Source organism: Panthera pardus, unplaced genomic scaffold (genome assembly GCF_024362965.1).
Source record: "Panthera pardus isolate Hobbes unplaced genomic scaffold, ASM2436296v1 HiC_scaffold_11, whole genome shotgun sequence".
Classification (NCBI taxonomy): domain Eukaryota; kingdom Metazoa; phylum Chordata; class Mammalia; order Carnivora; family Felidae; genus Panthera; species Panthera pardus.
The window spans coordinates 87,708,487-87,723,226 of NW_026526666.1; the positions used below are offsets into that span (position 1 = coordinate 87,708,487).

A 14,740-nucleotide genomic window follows, 5' to 3' on the forward strand; every position below is an offset into this window, starting at 1 on the left:
AAGTTACACTTCTGCCAGCAATTATGAGGCCTGTTTCTATTATCCTCACCCAGGCTGATAGTATCATTTAAAAATTCTTTGCTAATTTCACAAGGGATAAGGAAAATAAAAGCAAAAATGAGCTATTGAGACTACACCAAAATACTTTTGCGAAATGAAAAGGCAACCTACTACATGGAGAAGATATGTGCAAAAGAGATATTCAGTAAGGGGTTAATATCCAAAATATATAAAGAACTTCCACAACTCAAAACCAAAAAAAAAAACCAATCTGATTAAAAATGGGCAGAGGATCTGAGTAGACATTTTTCCAAAGAAGACATACTACGAAAAGATGTTCAACGTCCCTAATCATCAGAAAAATGCAAAATAACAAAATCACCTTATACCTGTCAGAGAGGCTAGTATCAAAAAGACCAGAAATAACAAATGTCGGTGAGGATGTGGAGAAAAAGGAACCCTTGTGCACTGTCGCTGGGAATGTAAACTGGTGCAGCCAGTATGGAGGTTCCGCAAAATATTAAAAGTAGAAATACCATATGATCCAGTAATTCCACACCTGGGTGTTTACCCGCAGAAAACAAAAACACCAAACATGCACCCCTATGTTTTTTTGTAGCATTATTTACAATAGCAAAGACATGGAAGCAACCCAAGGGTCCATCAAGAGCTGAGTGGATAAATAAAATGTGATATGTATTTGTACACACACACACAGAGAAGAGTATCACTCAGCCATAAAAAAGAACAAGATCTTGCCATTTGGGACAACACGGATGGACCTAGAAGACACTATGCTAAGTGAAATAAGGCAGACAGAGAGATACAAGTATCATGTGACGGCACTGATGTAAGGAATCTGAAAAACGAAACAAACGAACAAAGAAACAAACGAAAGCAGAAACAGACCCAAAGATACAGAGAACTGGTGGTTGCCAGAGGGTAAGGGGATTGTGAGGTGGGCAAAATGGGTGCGGGGTGAAGTGAGAGGTATAGGCTTCTAGTTCAGAATAAACAAGTCACAAGGATAAAAAGGTACAGAAAAGGGAATACAGTCGAGGTACTGCAACTACACCCTAGTGTTGTATGGGGACACTTGCATTGAACACAGCATGACGTACAGAGTTGTGTGCAATCACTACGTTGTACACCTGCAACTAAAGTCACATTGTATGCCAACTATAATGCCATTAAAAAAAAAAAGAAACAGGGGCACCCGGGTGGCTCTGTCGGTTAAGCGTCCAACTTTGGCTCAGGTCATGATCTCGCGGTTCGTGAGTTCGAGCCCCGCGTCGGGCTCTGTGCTGACGGCTCGGAGCCTGGAGCCTGTTTCGGATTCTGTGTCCCCCTCTCCTGCTCATGCTCTGTCTCTCTCTCTCTCTCAAAAGTAAATAAACATAAAAAAATTAAAAAAAAAAAAGAAACAAATTTCTACAGGAGAGAAATGATATCTAATTTTAATCTATAGGTCTTTGGTGATTGATGAGGATATATTCTTATATTCTTTTCAGCCATTTCTTATTCTTCTGTGAATTATTTGTTCACATCTTTCGCCTATTTTTCCAACTGAGCTTCACTTAACAAATTTTATGAGCTACTTACATATCAAGAGTATTAATTCCTTATATTTGTTGCAATACCTGTACCCCCCTCAATGGATTTTTTTGATTTGTTTTTTGTTTTGTTTTGTTTTGTGATTTTTTTCCCCATTATTTTCGTTTAGAACATTTTTCCCGTTTTCAAGATCAAATAAATTCTAGTATATTTTCACCCAGTTTAAAACAAAATGCTTCTTTTCACCCCGAATTCAACTCTTCATCTGGAATTTCTTTTTGTGTGGTAGGAGATGAGCTTCTAACTTTTTTTCCTGGTCATTTAACTGTTCCAAAGCCTTTTTCTGACTGATCCTCACTGTCCCATCCATTTGTGCTGCCACTTTTATTACACACTTTGGGCTTGGTCTCCAAGTTGTGTCATCTACTCTAGCGACTTCCTTTTTTTAATTTAAGTTTATTTATTTGAGAGAGAGAGAGAGTGTGTGCATGTGCAAGTAGGGGAGGGGCAGAGAGAGAGAGAGAGAGAGAGAGAGAGAGAGAGAATCTCGAGCAGGCTCCTTGTTGTCAGTGCAGAGCTCGACGTGGGGCTCGATCTCACAAACTGAAATCACAACTTGAGCTGAAATCAAGAATCGGATGCTTAACCGACTGAGCCACCCAGGGACCCTAACGTTACTTTTTTTTTTTTGTTTAACGTACATTCATTTTTGACACAGAGAGAGAGAGAGAGAGAGAGAGAGAGAGAGAGAGAGACAGCATGAGCGGGGGAGGGGCAGAGAGAGAGGGAGACACAGGATGGGAAGCAGGCTCCAGGCTCCGAGCCGTCAGCACAGAGCCCGACACGGGGCTCGAACCCACAGACCGCGAGATCATGACCTGAGCTGAAGTCGGACACCCAACCGACTGAACCACCCAGGCACCCTCTAACGTTATTTTTAAACGTCCCTTTGCAGAACCAATGCCAAATACTTGGCTAAAGTCCACATGGGTCAGAAAACTGGTTGTGTCCATAGCACTGGCAGCTTTTCCTCTCATGCACTGCTCAGAACTGCAATCTGCAAGGTGCAGAGCCATCCAGAACGGTGAATTCCCTGGTGATGGACAGAGGTTTAGGGCTAAGAAGAGGCATACACGTTCCACAGATACTAGTCTGGCCTATAACCTGAAAGAATGAGATGAATCTACAGGAAGTCAAATTCTGGTATAAACCATGTCAAAGGACCATCAGCATTCCTGGTTGTGTTAGAATCCAGCTAATTAAATGTGACTTGAACGAGCTGCACGAGGCTAGAGCTTCTTTTTGGCCTTCAGAGATTTTCCGAGGAGGTGGGATTTGGCCTCTTATCAAAAGGCACCATCTCCACACTGCAGCAGTGAGCACACAGCTAACACAGAAGAGGAACCCAAGTACGAGAAAGTCCTCTGCGCCCCCCGTACCTGAACTTTCAGTTCTAGTTCTCTGATCTGGTCTTCTTTCACCTTCATGTCCATCGTGAGCTTCTTGCCCTCTGCTTCTAATTCTCTGATCCGATTCCGTAAGGTTTCGGTGCACTCCCCCCTTTTGAAAAAAAAGAGAAGGAAAGAAAGGGATTTAAAAGACTGTATGGTTTACTTACACAGCAGGACTGATATTTCTCTTCTACTCCGGAGTTGGTCAGGTTTTAGTTTTTGGCTCAGTCTGCTCATTCTCTGTTCCTTGATTGTTTCAACAATGATCTAAAATAATTATCATTAATTGGGCATCTAATACAAGCCAGGCGTAAAGTGAGGTACTTTACCCATTCTGCCTTCTTTGCAAGGGCAGGACATATTGTCCCATTTTCCAGATAAGAAAACTGAGACCACACAGATATAATACTAGTCCAACACCACCTAGCTGGTAGCTCTCAGAACTGGGATAAGAAGTGAGGTTTTCCAGCTTCCTAACGCAGCCAGCTTCCACCAGGCCACGTGACCTGAGGCGGTGCCCAGGAGCTGAGTAAGAGAGCCCCGGGCAAGTGCTGTCTCCAGCAGGGGGCAGTGAGCTAAAAAGTTTTCACTTTTGAGGGTCTATGCATCGGCAAGTTCACCTCCCTTGAATCGTGAAGTTGCCACAGCATCAGGCTGCTTCTCAGGGCCGTATTAAGGACAAACTAAAAAAGGTGATGGCAATGGCCACTCTGAAGCTGACTAAGCATTTACATCACAGAAACAGCCAGATGGAGAAAGCAGGTGTCCTGTGCCTACCAAAAAGGAAGGTCCAGCGAGAGACTTACACCTGGAGATTTACTCGGGAATACAGACGGCCTCTACGGAAGGGTTGGCAGACAAGGGCCATCTAAGGAGAAGACCAAAACAAACAGGCTTGACTGGAAGCGAAAGGGAGTCAGGGAAGAGACTGAAACCAAGGTCCTGATTCTCAGGCATCAGGCACTGAACAACTTGGTTAAGGGACTGTCATATCCTCCTCAGTGGACTTTTTTTCAGGGTAGGTGCTGGACGAATTAAGGACAGCACAAGCCACACCAGGTGACTGTTCAGAAAAATCTCCTGCCAGTGTCAGTGCTTCAGAAACTTGGGCTTTTTTCAGAAGTCTGTGCTTACAAATCTTTAAACAAATGAACAAACAAAACCCCCACGTGCTAGGCAGGCTCGTAAAGTGTCTTGTGAGTCTGTATAGACGCTGATGGGCCAAGTGAGCTCAGCTACGTGCACTAGAGAGTCTACCGGGGGTGGCGGGCTCACACAGGAGGAACGAGTTCTCTCTGGCTGTTATTTCCTTAAATGCGAAACGATGGTCCATCAGTTATTCTACAGAGCCCAAGAGAAGGCTTTTAACATGTCGTAAGGCAAAGAGCAAAACTTAAGGAAGAACGACAGTAGAGATGTATCATGTAGATACAAATTAGGGTCAAGACTTAAAATGAAATAAATAATAGTTTACCCTCGCCCTGCAACTGTAAACCCATAACTGACCCCTACACACAGATGGAATTCACTAGTCAAAACAAACACAGAAGGGAAAAAAGTGATAAAGTGAAGCAGAGCACCCCCTCCCCTCCGCTGCCAGCGCTCTCCCCCCGCCCAAGAGTTCTCTAAACGATCTTCTCTCCTTGCTGGAATTCAGGCAGCAATTACGTATCAGTTTCTGGAATCCTTACATCCTTTTCAATGGTGTAGAAGTAGTCCCCAGTTCTCCTCACTCCACAAATTCAATGATATCTAATAGTGACCTAAGTTTCCTTTCATCTTTTCCAGTTCATTTGACAGTTTGCTGATAGCCAACAAAGACAGGAGCGATCAGTACAAAGTACTTGGGCAAGCAACATTTTCCCTGTCTTCTATTTTAAGACAAAAACTCCAGAAACACACACACCTGAGAGTAGAGAGTAGCGACAGCTCTATAAAGGGAATAAAATCCCAGACTGGAATCTCTCCAAGCGTTTAGCAGTTACTGGCCACACACAAAGTGACTGGAAACCCATTTACAAGCAGCACTTTGCTCCCGGGTGCGGGAACCGTGGTGAGTCCCTCCTCCCACTCCATCGATGAGGTCGCCAAAGGACGAAGCTGTTACAAGACAGTGCGAGTTGCACAGACGGGGCTTGGCCAGCTCATGCAACAGTGCTCGGTGGCCACCTATCCCTGCACGATCGCTCTATTCCAAACCTGCCCAAGGCCTCAAATCCCCATGCCTGTCTTGCTGCAAGGCAGGCCCACCTCAGAGGAAGCGCTCGGGTGACGCAGACATACCTCGACGCAGCAGCAAATGCAACGGCCCGGGCAGCAGTGGCTTCTTCTAACTTCTTCCTTTTTTTCTCCTCCATTAACTGCTTTTCTACAAAACTTCGGGCTTCCTGCTCAGCTTTCAGCTTTTTCTCCAGCTGGCTGATATTCTGCTTGTCTTTTTGCTTCATTTGCACAGCATTATGTAATCTATATGGAAATGATTATCATAGAGTTTTGTAATTAGAAATGCCCACTCGGAACCCTGGAGGAACATGGCTCCTCTTTTGAACAGCAAATCATAAGAGTCAGCTCCCAGAGATCCCAGGAAAAACATAATGTTGTTATTATTTAACAATCCCAAAACATCAACAGAGAGGTTGCCTAGCAAGATACAGAGTAAGACCTAGCCTGTTAAGGTAAGTGATCTACAGAAGGTAATCCAGAAAAGAAGCATAAAACAAGTTTCCATCAGAGGGAAAGATAGTTGTAGAACTAAGTCTAGTACCCCAAAGCACCTTTTGAAGAAACTTTATCCAGCCCCGCTGAAACTGAGGTCAAGGGTGGGAAGGGGAGGTTTTTCTTTGCCTGAATACAGCCTTTCCTTTCCAGCTGTGAGATGTTTTCTGAGGATCCCAAAATAGATCCTGGAGTTAGAGTCACACGGTGCTTCATTTCAGACAGAAATTTTAGCCACAGTCCCTTCCCTGCCTCCCACCACCCCCAGCTTTACCTATCGATATAAGGTGAGTTTATCTCAGTATATCAGTGTAAGGTGAGATGTTCTCCATCCCACATGTGAGCCAGAAGCAATGGAGAAGTTATTTGCTTATAATAAGCTGTAACGCTCGAGTTATGCTGCTCAAAAATGCTGAAGGACTTCTCTTTCAATGGGGAAAGCCCACAGCCTAGAATAGTAATCACTACCCCAGGCACACACTGCAGAGATTGAAGAAAATAAAAAAAATGACATATTCATATTGAGTCAAGAAGAAATTCCAGGACGAATCAATGGGAAGCATAAACAAATGCACACAGAAGAGCTGGCTTTTTGCTTGCCTCTTCAAATAAAATCAAAGTTCAACGTCATTTTTGAGTTCCAGAGATGAAGGTAAATAGAGTGCATTATTCCCCTGGAAACTTTCATTCAAAGGAGCAAGATTTTCACATTGTAGCGGAACTACTTCTCGTCACTTTTACTTATATTATCACAAAGGCGCAATAACTATTTTAAACTAAGCGAAGAAGTTATTAAATGAGCAAAAAATACTAATATTAATAAACTGGTTGCAATGTAGTAAGTTTTTATAGATTTTATAATATGTTGGCTACCCAATACTAAATTGAAAACTTTAAACATTTCATCGAAAACCCCCCTTGCCAGGTCCCTCCGGCATCGCAAATCCTGTGCTCCAAGCCACAGACGGTGCGGCCGCCTGGCTCCCGACCGAAGGCCCGCGCGGCGCACGTACTTGTTCTGCAGCAGCTCGTTCTCCTGCCGGAGCTGGCCCATCTCTGAGCGGATCCCTCGCTCGGTGCTGGAGAGGGAGCTGATCTGGCTGCGGAGCTCCTGTTCCACTTGTCTGCTGGCCTGCAGATCAGCCTTTAACTTTTTAATATCTTGTTCCAGCCTAGGAGAGGGAGAAATGTGGCATTTTCATCCCGGAAAGGACACCCACGGGCCTCTGCGGGAGAGCCTGGCTCAAGTCCCAGACCGCCGGGCACAGGGCAGAAGACCCCTCCCTTCGGTGGCTCCTGCCAGCACCGGGATGCCTGCCTGCCTGCGACAGGCTTTCTATGGAGTGCTTCTTTCTGCCTGGGTCCCCGCCTCTTCCCACCACCAGAGAGTAACTGTGGGTTTCCTCCAAATGTTTGTGAACACGGACAGGTGAGGGGCTTGTGAGTTCCTGAGCTGCTAAGGAAGGAGGAAGGAAAGACAGAGGGAGGGTGCCTGAAGGCTTGGGTTCCCCCCCCCCCAACCCTTCCCCCTGCAACACCCACACACCCTGGTGAATTTCCTTTGCCCCTCAGCAAGGGGGATGTATTAGTAACGACCAGCTTATGACCCACCTGCCCTGGTATATTCTGACAGAGCAGAATTTACCGTCTGAGATTCCCTCCCACCACGGGCCTAGAGGAGTGTCTAAGACAACCTCTGAAATTACTAGCATCTTTGCTAAATGGTGTTCACACTTCCGGTGACTATGACAGCAGGACTCACAAGACTCAACAACAATGAAAAAAAGAACAAATGACATGCTCTGAGAATCATAAGCAAACTCCATCTGTGAGCTGAAGCCTATCTTCTCTCTTCAGTTTCTTACGTTGGCTCCATCTGTTTTCTTTAATACAGTAATAGCTTCGTTTTAAGCACTATGTCTTGGGGAACTCTTATATGCACATGTAGGACTGAAAAGCGTCAACAGAAAGCATAAAATCAGGATTCTTTCTTCATGAGAAGGCTTTATAATTTCACTAGGGGCCAGTAAGCAGCTACTTAAAGTGATTAAACACTTACCGCAAGGAAGGCCGTGATTAAATATATGCGAGAAGGAATGATAACTAAAATTTAAGGAGAACTTATGCGCAGGCATTGTTCTACAGGCTTTAATGCTATAAACTCATTTAGTACACACAACTGTGGGCTAAGGGTAGATTATGACTCCCATTTTTACGGATGAAGAAGTCTAGATTCAGGAAAGGTTCCAGCCCACAGTTATACAGGCTCCAGAGCCCATTGTCCCCTTCAGCAGGCTGAGCTGTGGCTCTGTCATCTCCCCGTGGTATGGGTACAAGTGCCACAGGAGCGCTGACAAGAGAAGATGAGAACCAGGTTGGGCCTCGAAGGCTGGGCAGGATCCAGAGAAGTAGAAGAGGGGGAAGGGGCATTCTAAACAAGGGGAAAACATACTCAAAAGTAAGGACGGTCACAGATGTTTGGGGACGGAACGAGCCTGGCCTCTGAGGAAAGCCTGGACTCTGGGAAGAGAGTGAGAAAGGGCAGAAAGGGTCTGGTGGATGGGACTGTGGAGGGTGGCACTGAAGGTCAGGCCGAGGTTGGCCGCCAAGTGGGACTGAGAGGATATCCTTTCTGACAAACAGGCGGGCAAAAGTCAGTCTGCTACGATGAGACCCCTGTGCATTTCACTGATCTGATATTCCAACAGAACCGAGATTTCTGGATGGCAGTGGTGATCTCTCCCCAGAACGGCTGGCCCCACAGACTAAGTCCTTACAGCCATGTTTTGTTAAGCACTAAGTCCCCAGGGCCCGCCACAGTCATCAGCACGTACTAAACATATGTTGCCTGGCCTCCCTTAGAAAACCAAAGAGCAGTTTATTTACCGATCTACCTTTTGTCACCTGAAACAAAATCTCAAAAGCAAAAAAGTCGTAAGCCATCGATGGTCACTGCCCAGGAACAGTAGCCTGTCCCCCTGTCCTGTGTCCCGGAAGAGACTTGAGACCCAGTAATCCAGAACGCTGCTGGGTCTCCTGACGCAGCTCACTCCCCAGGGAAGGGGTCACAAGTCGACATCACGCCATACTTTCCCTACTGCCAGGGTTATTCCAGATGAATGTCCTCCCAGAACTGCTCTAAACAATTACAGACTGGCATTTATATCAACCCGACACCATCCTTCATTCACCCGAAGCAACCCAAAGCAGGTCAATGCTGTCAGGTTATCCCCATTAAGAAGTTTGGCTGAAAAACATGCTAGGTTATTCATCTTTCCGGAGAAGTCGATTTCAAAGTCTGAGGACTGCATTTTTAGTAGAAAGGGTGAGTTTTAAGAGGAGCATAGAGGCTTAGCGTGGTTTACTAATGGGGTTTAGGATCGGGATTCTAGATTCAGCTCTGGTACCAACTCCGCAACCCTGGGCAAGGCACGTAACCTTCCAGGACTCAGTTTCCCTATCTTGGGCTAATGACCTCTCAAGTCCCTCCCAGCTTGGTCTAGGATTTCTAGGCCTGACACACTTACCGCTGGCTGCTGATCTGCTTCTTCAGATTAACAACCTGAGCTGTATCATATGCGGAGGCACAGGAATCAAGTTCCACACAACCAGCCGCAGTTGGGAATGAAAGAAAAATTAAATCTGCTGAGCCTAGCTGTCAGTAATTTTGCAGTTTTCACTTTTTTGCATCTTTAATCTCTGAAGGCCAATTTCCCTATCCTGAACTTAGAATAACGACAATATTCTGAATGGAAATTTAGAGTTCCTTGAAATATGTAAAAACTCGGAGAGTTAATGTAATCATGAGAACAAAAAAGCAAGATATCTTAAGCGTAACTTCCAGAGACCATAGAACCCTGAACAACAATATATTTTCTTATGTATAATTATGAAATTTTGTCAGACAATGCAATAAAAATAGAAGAGCGTGGTTACGAGGGTTACGAAAAATTCATAAATTGTATACTTAGGATTCGTGCATGTTTGCGGATGTGTGTTGTACTTCAATAAAGTTTATTTATTTTTAAAATAAAATCACCTAATCTTACAAGACAGAGAAGTGAAATTAAAATGCTTCAGGATTTTCAGGGCGCCTAGGTGGCTCAGTCAGTTAAGTGTTCCACTCTGGATTTCAGCTCAGGTCATGATCTTACAGTTTGTGAATTCAAGCCCCACATTGGACTCCATGCTGACAGCACAGAACCTGCTTGGGATTCTCTCTCCCCCTCTCTTTCTGCCCCTCCTCTGCTTGTGCTCTCTCAAAATAAATAAATAAACTTAAAAAAATGCTTCAGGGGGCTCCTGGGTGGCTCAGTCGGTTAAGCGGCCCACTTCGACTCAGGCCATGATCTTGCGGTCTGTGAGTTCGAGCCCCGTGTCGGGCTCTGTGCTGACAGCTCAGAGCCTGGAGCCTGCTTCAGATTCTGTGTCTCCCTCTCTCTCTGCCCCTCCCCCACTCGTGCTCTGTCTCCCTCTGTCTCAAAAATCAATAAACATTAAAAAAAATTCTTTTAATAAAAAAAAAATGCTTCAGGATTTTCATAACTGCCCTTAATTTTGTAAAATTCTGAATTACTATTCTCCAAACAGCTACAGCAAACCTGTGAGCTGACACCAGCGTTCCCAGTTTAAGAAACGCCGATCTATACGAACACCGCGTGATGCGCGAGATACCTTAAAGTGCTAAATGGAAAACTCTCAGGAATTTTTAAAACTTACGAGGGGAAATTTTTCATTGTCTCTCAGAGAAAGCGTTAATCTAACCTTGAATGTTATACATATATAGTGAACATTCAAGGTTAAATTAACGTTTTTTTGGGGTGCCTTGGTGGCTCAGTCGGTTAAGTGACCTACTCTTGGTTTCAGCTCAAGTCATGATCTTGGGGTTTCATGGGTTCGAGCCCCATGTTGGGCTGTGCACTGGCAGCACAGAGACCTCTTGGGATTCTCTCCCCCTCCCTCTCTCTGCATGTCCCCCACTCATGCAATCTCTCTCTCAAACTAAATAAATAAACTTAAAAAAAAACCGATGCTTTTCCTGAGAGACAATTACATATATGCGTATATATAAAATATATATAAATATAAAAAAATATATATATATACATATGTGTGTGTGTGTGTGTGTGTGTGTATGTATTTTTTTAGGTAGGCTTTACACCCAGTGCAGAGTCCAATGCAGGGCTTGAACTCATGACTCAGAGATCAAGACTTGAGCTGTGATCAAGAGTCAGATGCTTAACCTACGGAGCCAGGCAGGTGCCCCAAATGTTCACTACATTTTATTTTATTTTTAAATATTCACTATATTTTATTTATTTATTTATTTATTTATTTATTTATTTATTTAAATGTTAATTTATTTTTGAGAGACAGAGAGCATGCACACGCACACAAGCAGGGGAGGGAGGGGCAGAAAGATGCGGGGACAGAAGGTCAAAAGCGGGTTCCATGCTGTCAGCACAGAGCCCAATGCCGGGCTCAAACTCGTGAACTGCAAGATCATGACCTGAGCTAAAGTCAGATGCTTAACCGACTGAGCCACCCAGGTGCCCCTAAATGTTCACTATATTTTGAATCTTTACTGAGGTAGGTGGTAATTTACAATCCCTCATTAGGTTTATTTTTTATCGCAAAAGTGACACCCAGGCAATAGTAAGAACCTCATATAATAGAAAAGCAGAAATCTAGAATAAAAAGGTAAATAATCTTAGTTCTTTTGTCCAGATGGAACCATTCACTGTTCACATTTGGTTTACTTCCGTTCTGTGTTTCTCTTTTCTCTTTCTTCATGCATGTTAATATTGTTTAATGCTGGTGAGAGAGTACCACACACATAGTATGTGCATCTTAAGTGCCTTCCCACACCATTAGGAATTTTGCATAAACAATTTACCTGCTGCATAATGTTCCATTGTATGGATGCACTATACGTTCCTATTTTCTAAGATATATCTCAATTTTTGAGACACGCTCGATGGAAAAATGTATACAAGTTTTAAAAGAATTCTGTGAACTAGTAAACTGAACTGAATCAAGCTAGTCAAAGCACCAGGGACATTTAGCAGACAAATACCTGCTACTTGCCTTAAGGGTATACTTAACCCTTTGGTGCTGAAGGCCAAAAGTTCTTGGGTAAAATGCAGATATGTAATTTATTGGTGTGAAGTCCAAGAGGTACTGATTAAAAAAAATTTTTTTTTTCAACGTTTTTATTTTATTTTTATTTTTGGGACAGAGAGAGACAGAGCATGAACGGGGGAGGGACAGAGAGAGGGAGACACAGAATCGGAAACAGGCTCCAGGCTCCGAGCCATCAGCCCAGAGCCTGACGCGGGGCTCGAACTCACGGACCGTGAGATCGTGACCTGGCTGAAGTCGGACGCTTAACCGACTGCGCCACCCAGGCGCCCCAAGAGGTACTGATTAAATGGGGTTAGAGGTTAATGCTAAATCTTCAAATGCATTCATGGGATTTTACGAAAATGTCAATAGCTGCCACCTCAATTAGAAGCAAGTGGTCAGGAGGAAAATGAGGCAGAAGTAACAGTATGTAACCCTTAAAACTGATTTCTGTAAATAGGGATCGAAAGAAAGGAGGAAAAAGAAACAATGCATCCATAAACTCAGGCCCTTTTATCAGAGCTAAATTCTACTCTCTTCCCTATACGACAGACGATTAAGATATAAAAGGGAACTTTACTCTAGACCTGCAATCTCACCCCCCCAAAAAAAAACCAAAAAGAAAAAAATTGGGCCAGACAGATCTTAACAAAACTTTGGTAAATGCTCAGGCAGGAAATAAATGCACTTCCTGCTTGCCCAACTCCTGTGGCCCCACTTGCCACCCTTGCGAGGTCTGCCCAGTGAGGTCCCCACGTGGGAGACAGACTGCAGCATGGCAAAGGTCTAGAGTCTATGCGTCTGGAGTCTAGAGCCTAACTATGTCCACTTGTGCCCAATTAGCCAAGCCAGGGTTCTAATCAACTCAAAATGTTACCTATCAGGTCCAGACACCTTTCCAGGCTACTTTTACCGATGATTTAAAAAAAAAAAAAAAATTTTTTTAACGTTTATTTATTTTTGAGAAAAGAGAGACAGAGCATGAGCAGGGGAGGAGAGAGAAACAGGGAGACAACAGAATCTGAAACAGGCTCCAGGCTCTGAGCGGTCAGCACAGAGCCCGACGCGGGGCTCGAACTCAAGGACCGCGAGATCATGACCTGAGCCGAGGTCGGACGCTTAACCGACTAAGCCACCCAGGCGTCCCACGGATGATTTTAAAAGATGGCACCCAACCTGTAACCTGTGAAGCCACCTCTGACCTCCGGCAGCTACCTCCCTCCCAGCCACAGCGGGGGTTGTCCAGAGCAGCGCTCCTTCAGGACGTCACTCCGATGGGCAGGCCGCCTTCAAAGCACAGCTGCCGGGTAGGGATCCCTCTTACCCACTCCAGACCCTAACTCTATCTCATTTTCTCTCTCGTCCCACTCAACTAAGGTAAGCTGTAATATAAATGGTTGGTAGTTATTAAGAGGAAAGATTTACATTTTAATAAGGGGTAATCTTCTAGCCGACCAAAAGAATGGGGCTCAAACATGAGTCTGTCAGGCAGGCTAAGTAGGAAAAATATCTCTGAGGATCTTGAAGTGCATCTGGTAGTAAACCAAAGTACGGGATTCAAGTGTCAGCTTTTAGTTGAAAGCAGTTTTGTGTTTAAGTATGTGAAAAGGTAGGGAGATATTTGTGTCTAAATGTGTATACTCCTTAGCTTCTGTGAATTACTTGAATTACCGCCCACAGTACTATGACTTCATTGAAGGTTTAAAAGTCTCCAGTGGGTACCGACAAGCACTTCAGGGTTTTTATAAACCCAGAGGCGTTATGAGACCTAACGGAGAGCTCAGAGAAACTTAAGGCTTTGGGGCGGTAAATTTCCCTAGGAAGTAAGTCCTGCAAAAAAAGGAGGAGATCTTTTCTCAGCCAGGATTTCACCCAGGGATGAGCAGCTATATCCACTAGGAGTCACAGTCTATACCCACTCCAGAAAACTACCTAAGTGTATGCTTCCAGGGCTGCTGGTTTGACCCCAAGAGCCCATCAGGAAGGTGAGAGGCTCTCTCAGCTCTGTTGGTTAGCTCTGAACGCTAAAGGGCTGGGGACAGAGAGGCTACAGGCTCTGCAAGACAACACAGAACTAGAAATAACAAGTGTCAACAGGGATGTGGGGAGAAGGGAGTCCTCCAGCACTGGTGCTGGGAATGTAAATTGGGGCAGCCGCTCTGGAAAGCAGTATGGAGCCTCCTCAAAAAACTAATAATAGAAGTGCCATACAATCAGGGTGCCTGGGTGGCTCGGTCGGTTAAGCGTCCGACTTCGGCTCAGGTCACGATCTCACAGTTCGTGGGTTCGAGCCCCGCGTCGGGCTCTGTGCTGACAGCTCAGAGCCGGGAACCTACTTCGGATTCTGTCCCCCTCTCTTTCTGCCCCTTCCCTGCTCACGCTCTGTGTCTTTCTCTCTCAAAAAAAAAAATAAATAAATAAAAGATTGAAAAAAAATTTTTAAGGAAAAAAAAAAGTACCATACAATCCAGTAATTCCACTTCTGGGTATTCACCCAAAGAAAACGAAAATGCTAATCTGAAAAGATATATGCACCCTATGTTTCCTGCAGTGTTATTTATAATAGCCAAGACATGAAAGCAACCTAAATGTCCATCCGTAGATGAATGGATAAAGATGCGGTATATACACACAATGGAATATTACTCAGCCATAAAAAAGAATGAGATGGGATCTTGCCATTCATGGCAACATGGATGGACCTAGTTACGTTAAATGGAATAAGCCAGAAAAAGACAACTACCATATGATTTCACTTATATGTGGGATCTAAAAAAACAAATGAACAACAACAAAAAAGAGAGAAACGGACTCATAATCCAGAGAACAAACTGGTGGTTGCCAAAGGGAAGAGGGAGAGGTGAAATGGGTGAAGGGGATGAAGAGGTTCACTCTTC

The 14,740-nt window shown here is 44.4% G+C and overlaps 1 protein-coding gene across 1 annotated transcript in view; it reads right to left on the reverse strand.

The window, feature by feature from the left end:
- The window catches only part of MACO1 (macoilin 1), a 63,382-nt gene that overhangs the window by 6,775 nt on the left and 41,867 nt on the right, over positions 1-14,740 (reverse strand). The window contains exons 7-9 of the mRNA XM_019461846.2: positions 6,734-6,892; positions 5,289-5,471; positions 2,994-3,114 (exon numbers count right to left, since the gene is read on the reverse strand). Coding sequence (XP_019317391.1) covers positions 2,994-3,114; positions 5,289-5,471; positions 6,734-6,892 — 463 coding nt within the window. The remainder of the gene's footprint in view (positions 1-2,993; positions 3,115-5,288; positions 5,472-6,733; positions 6,893-14,740) is intronic.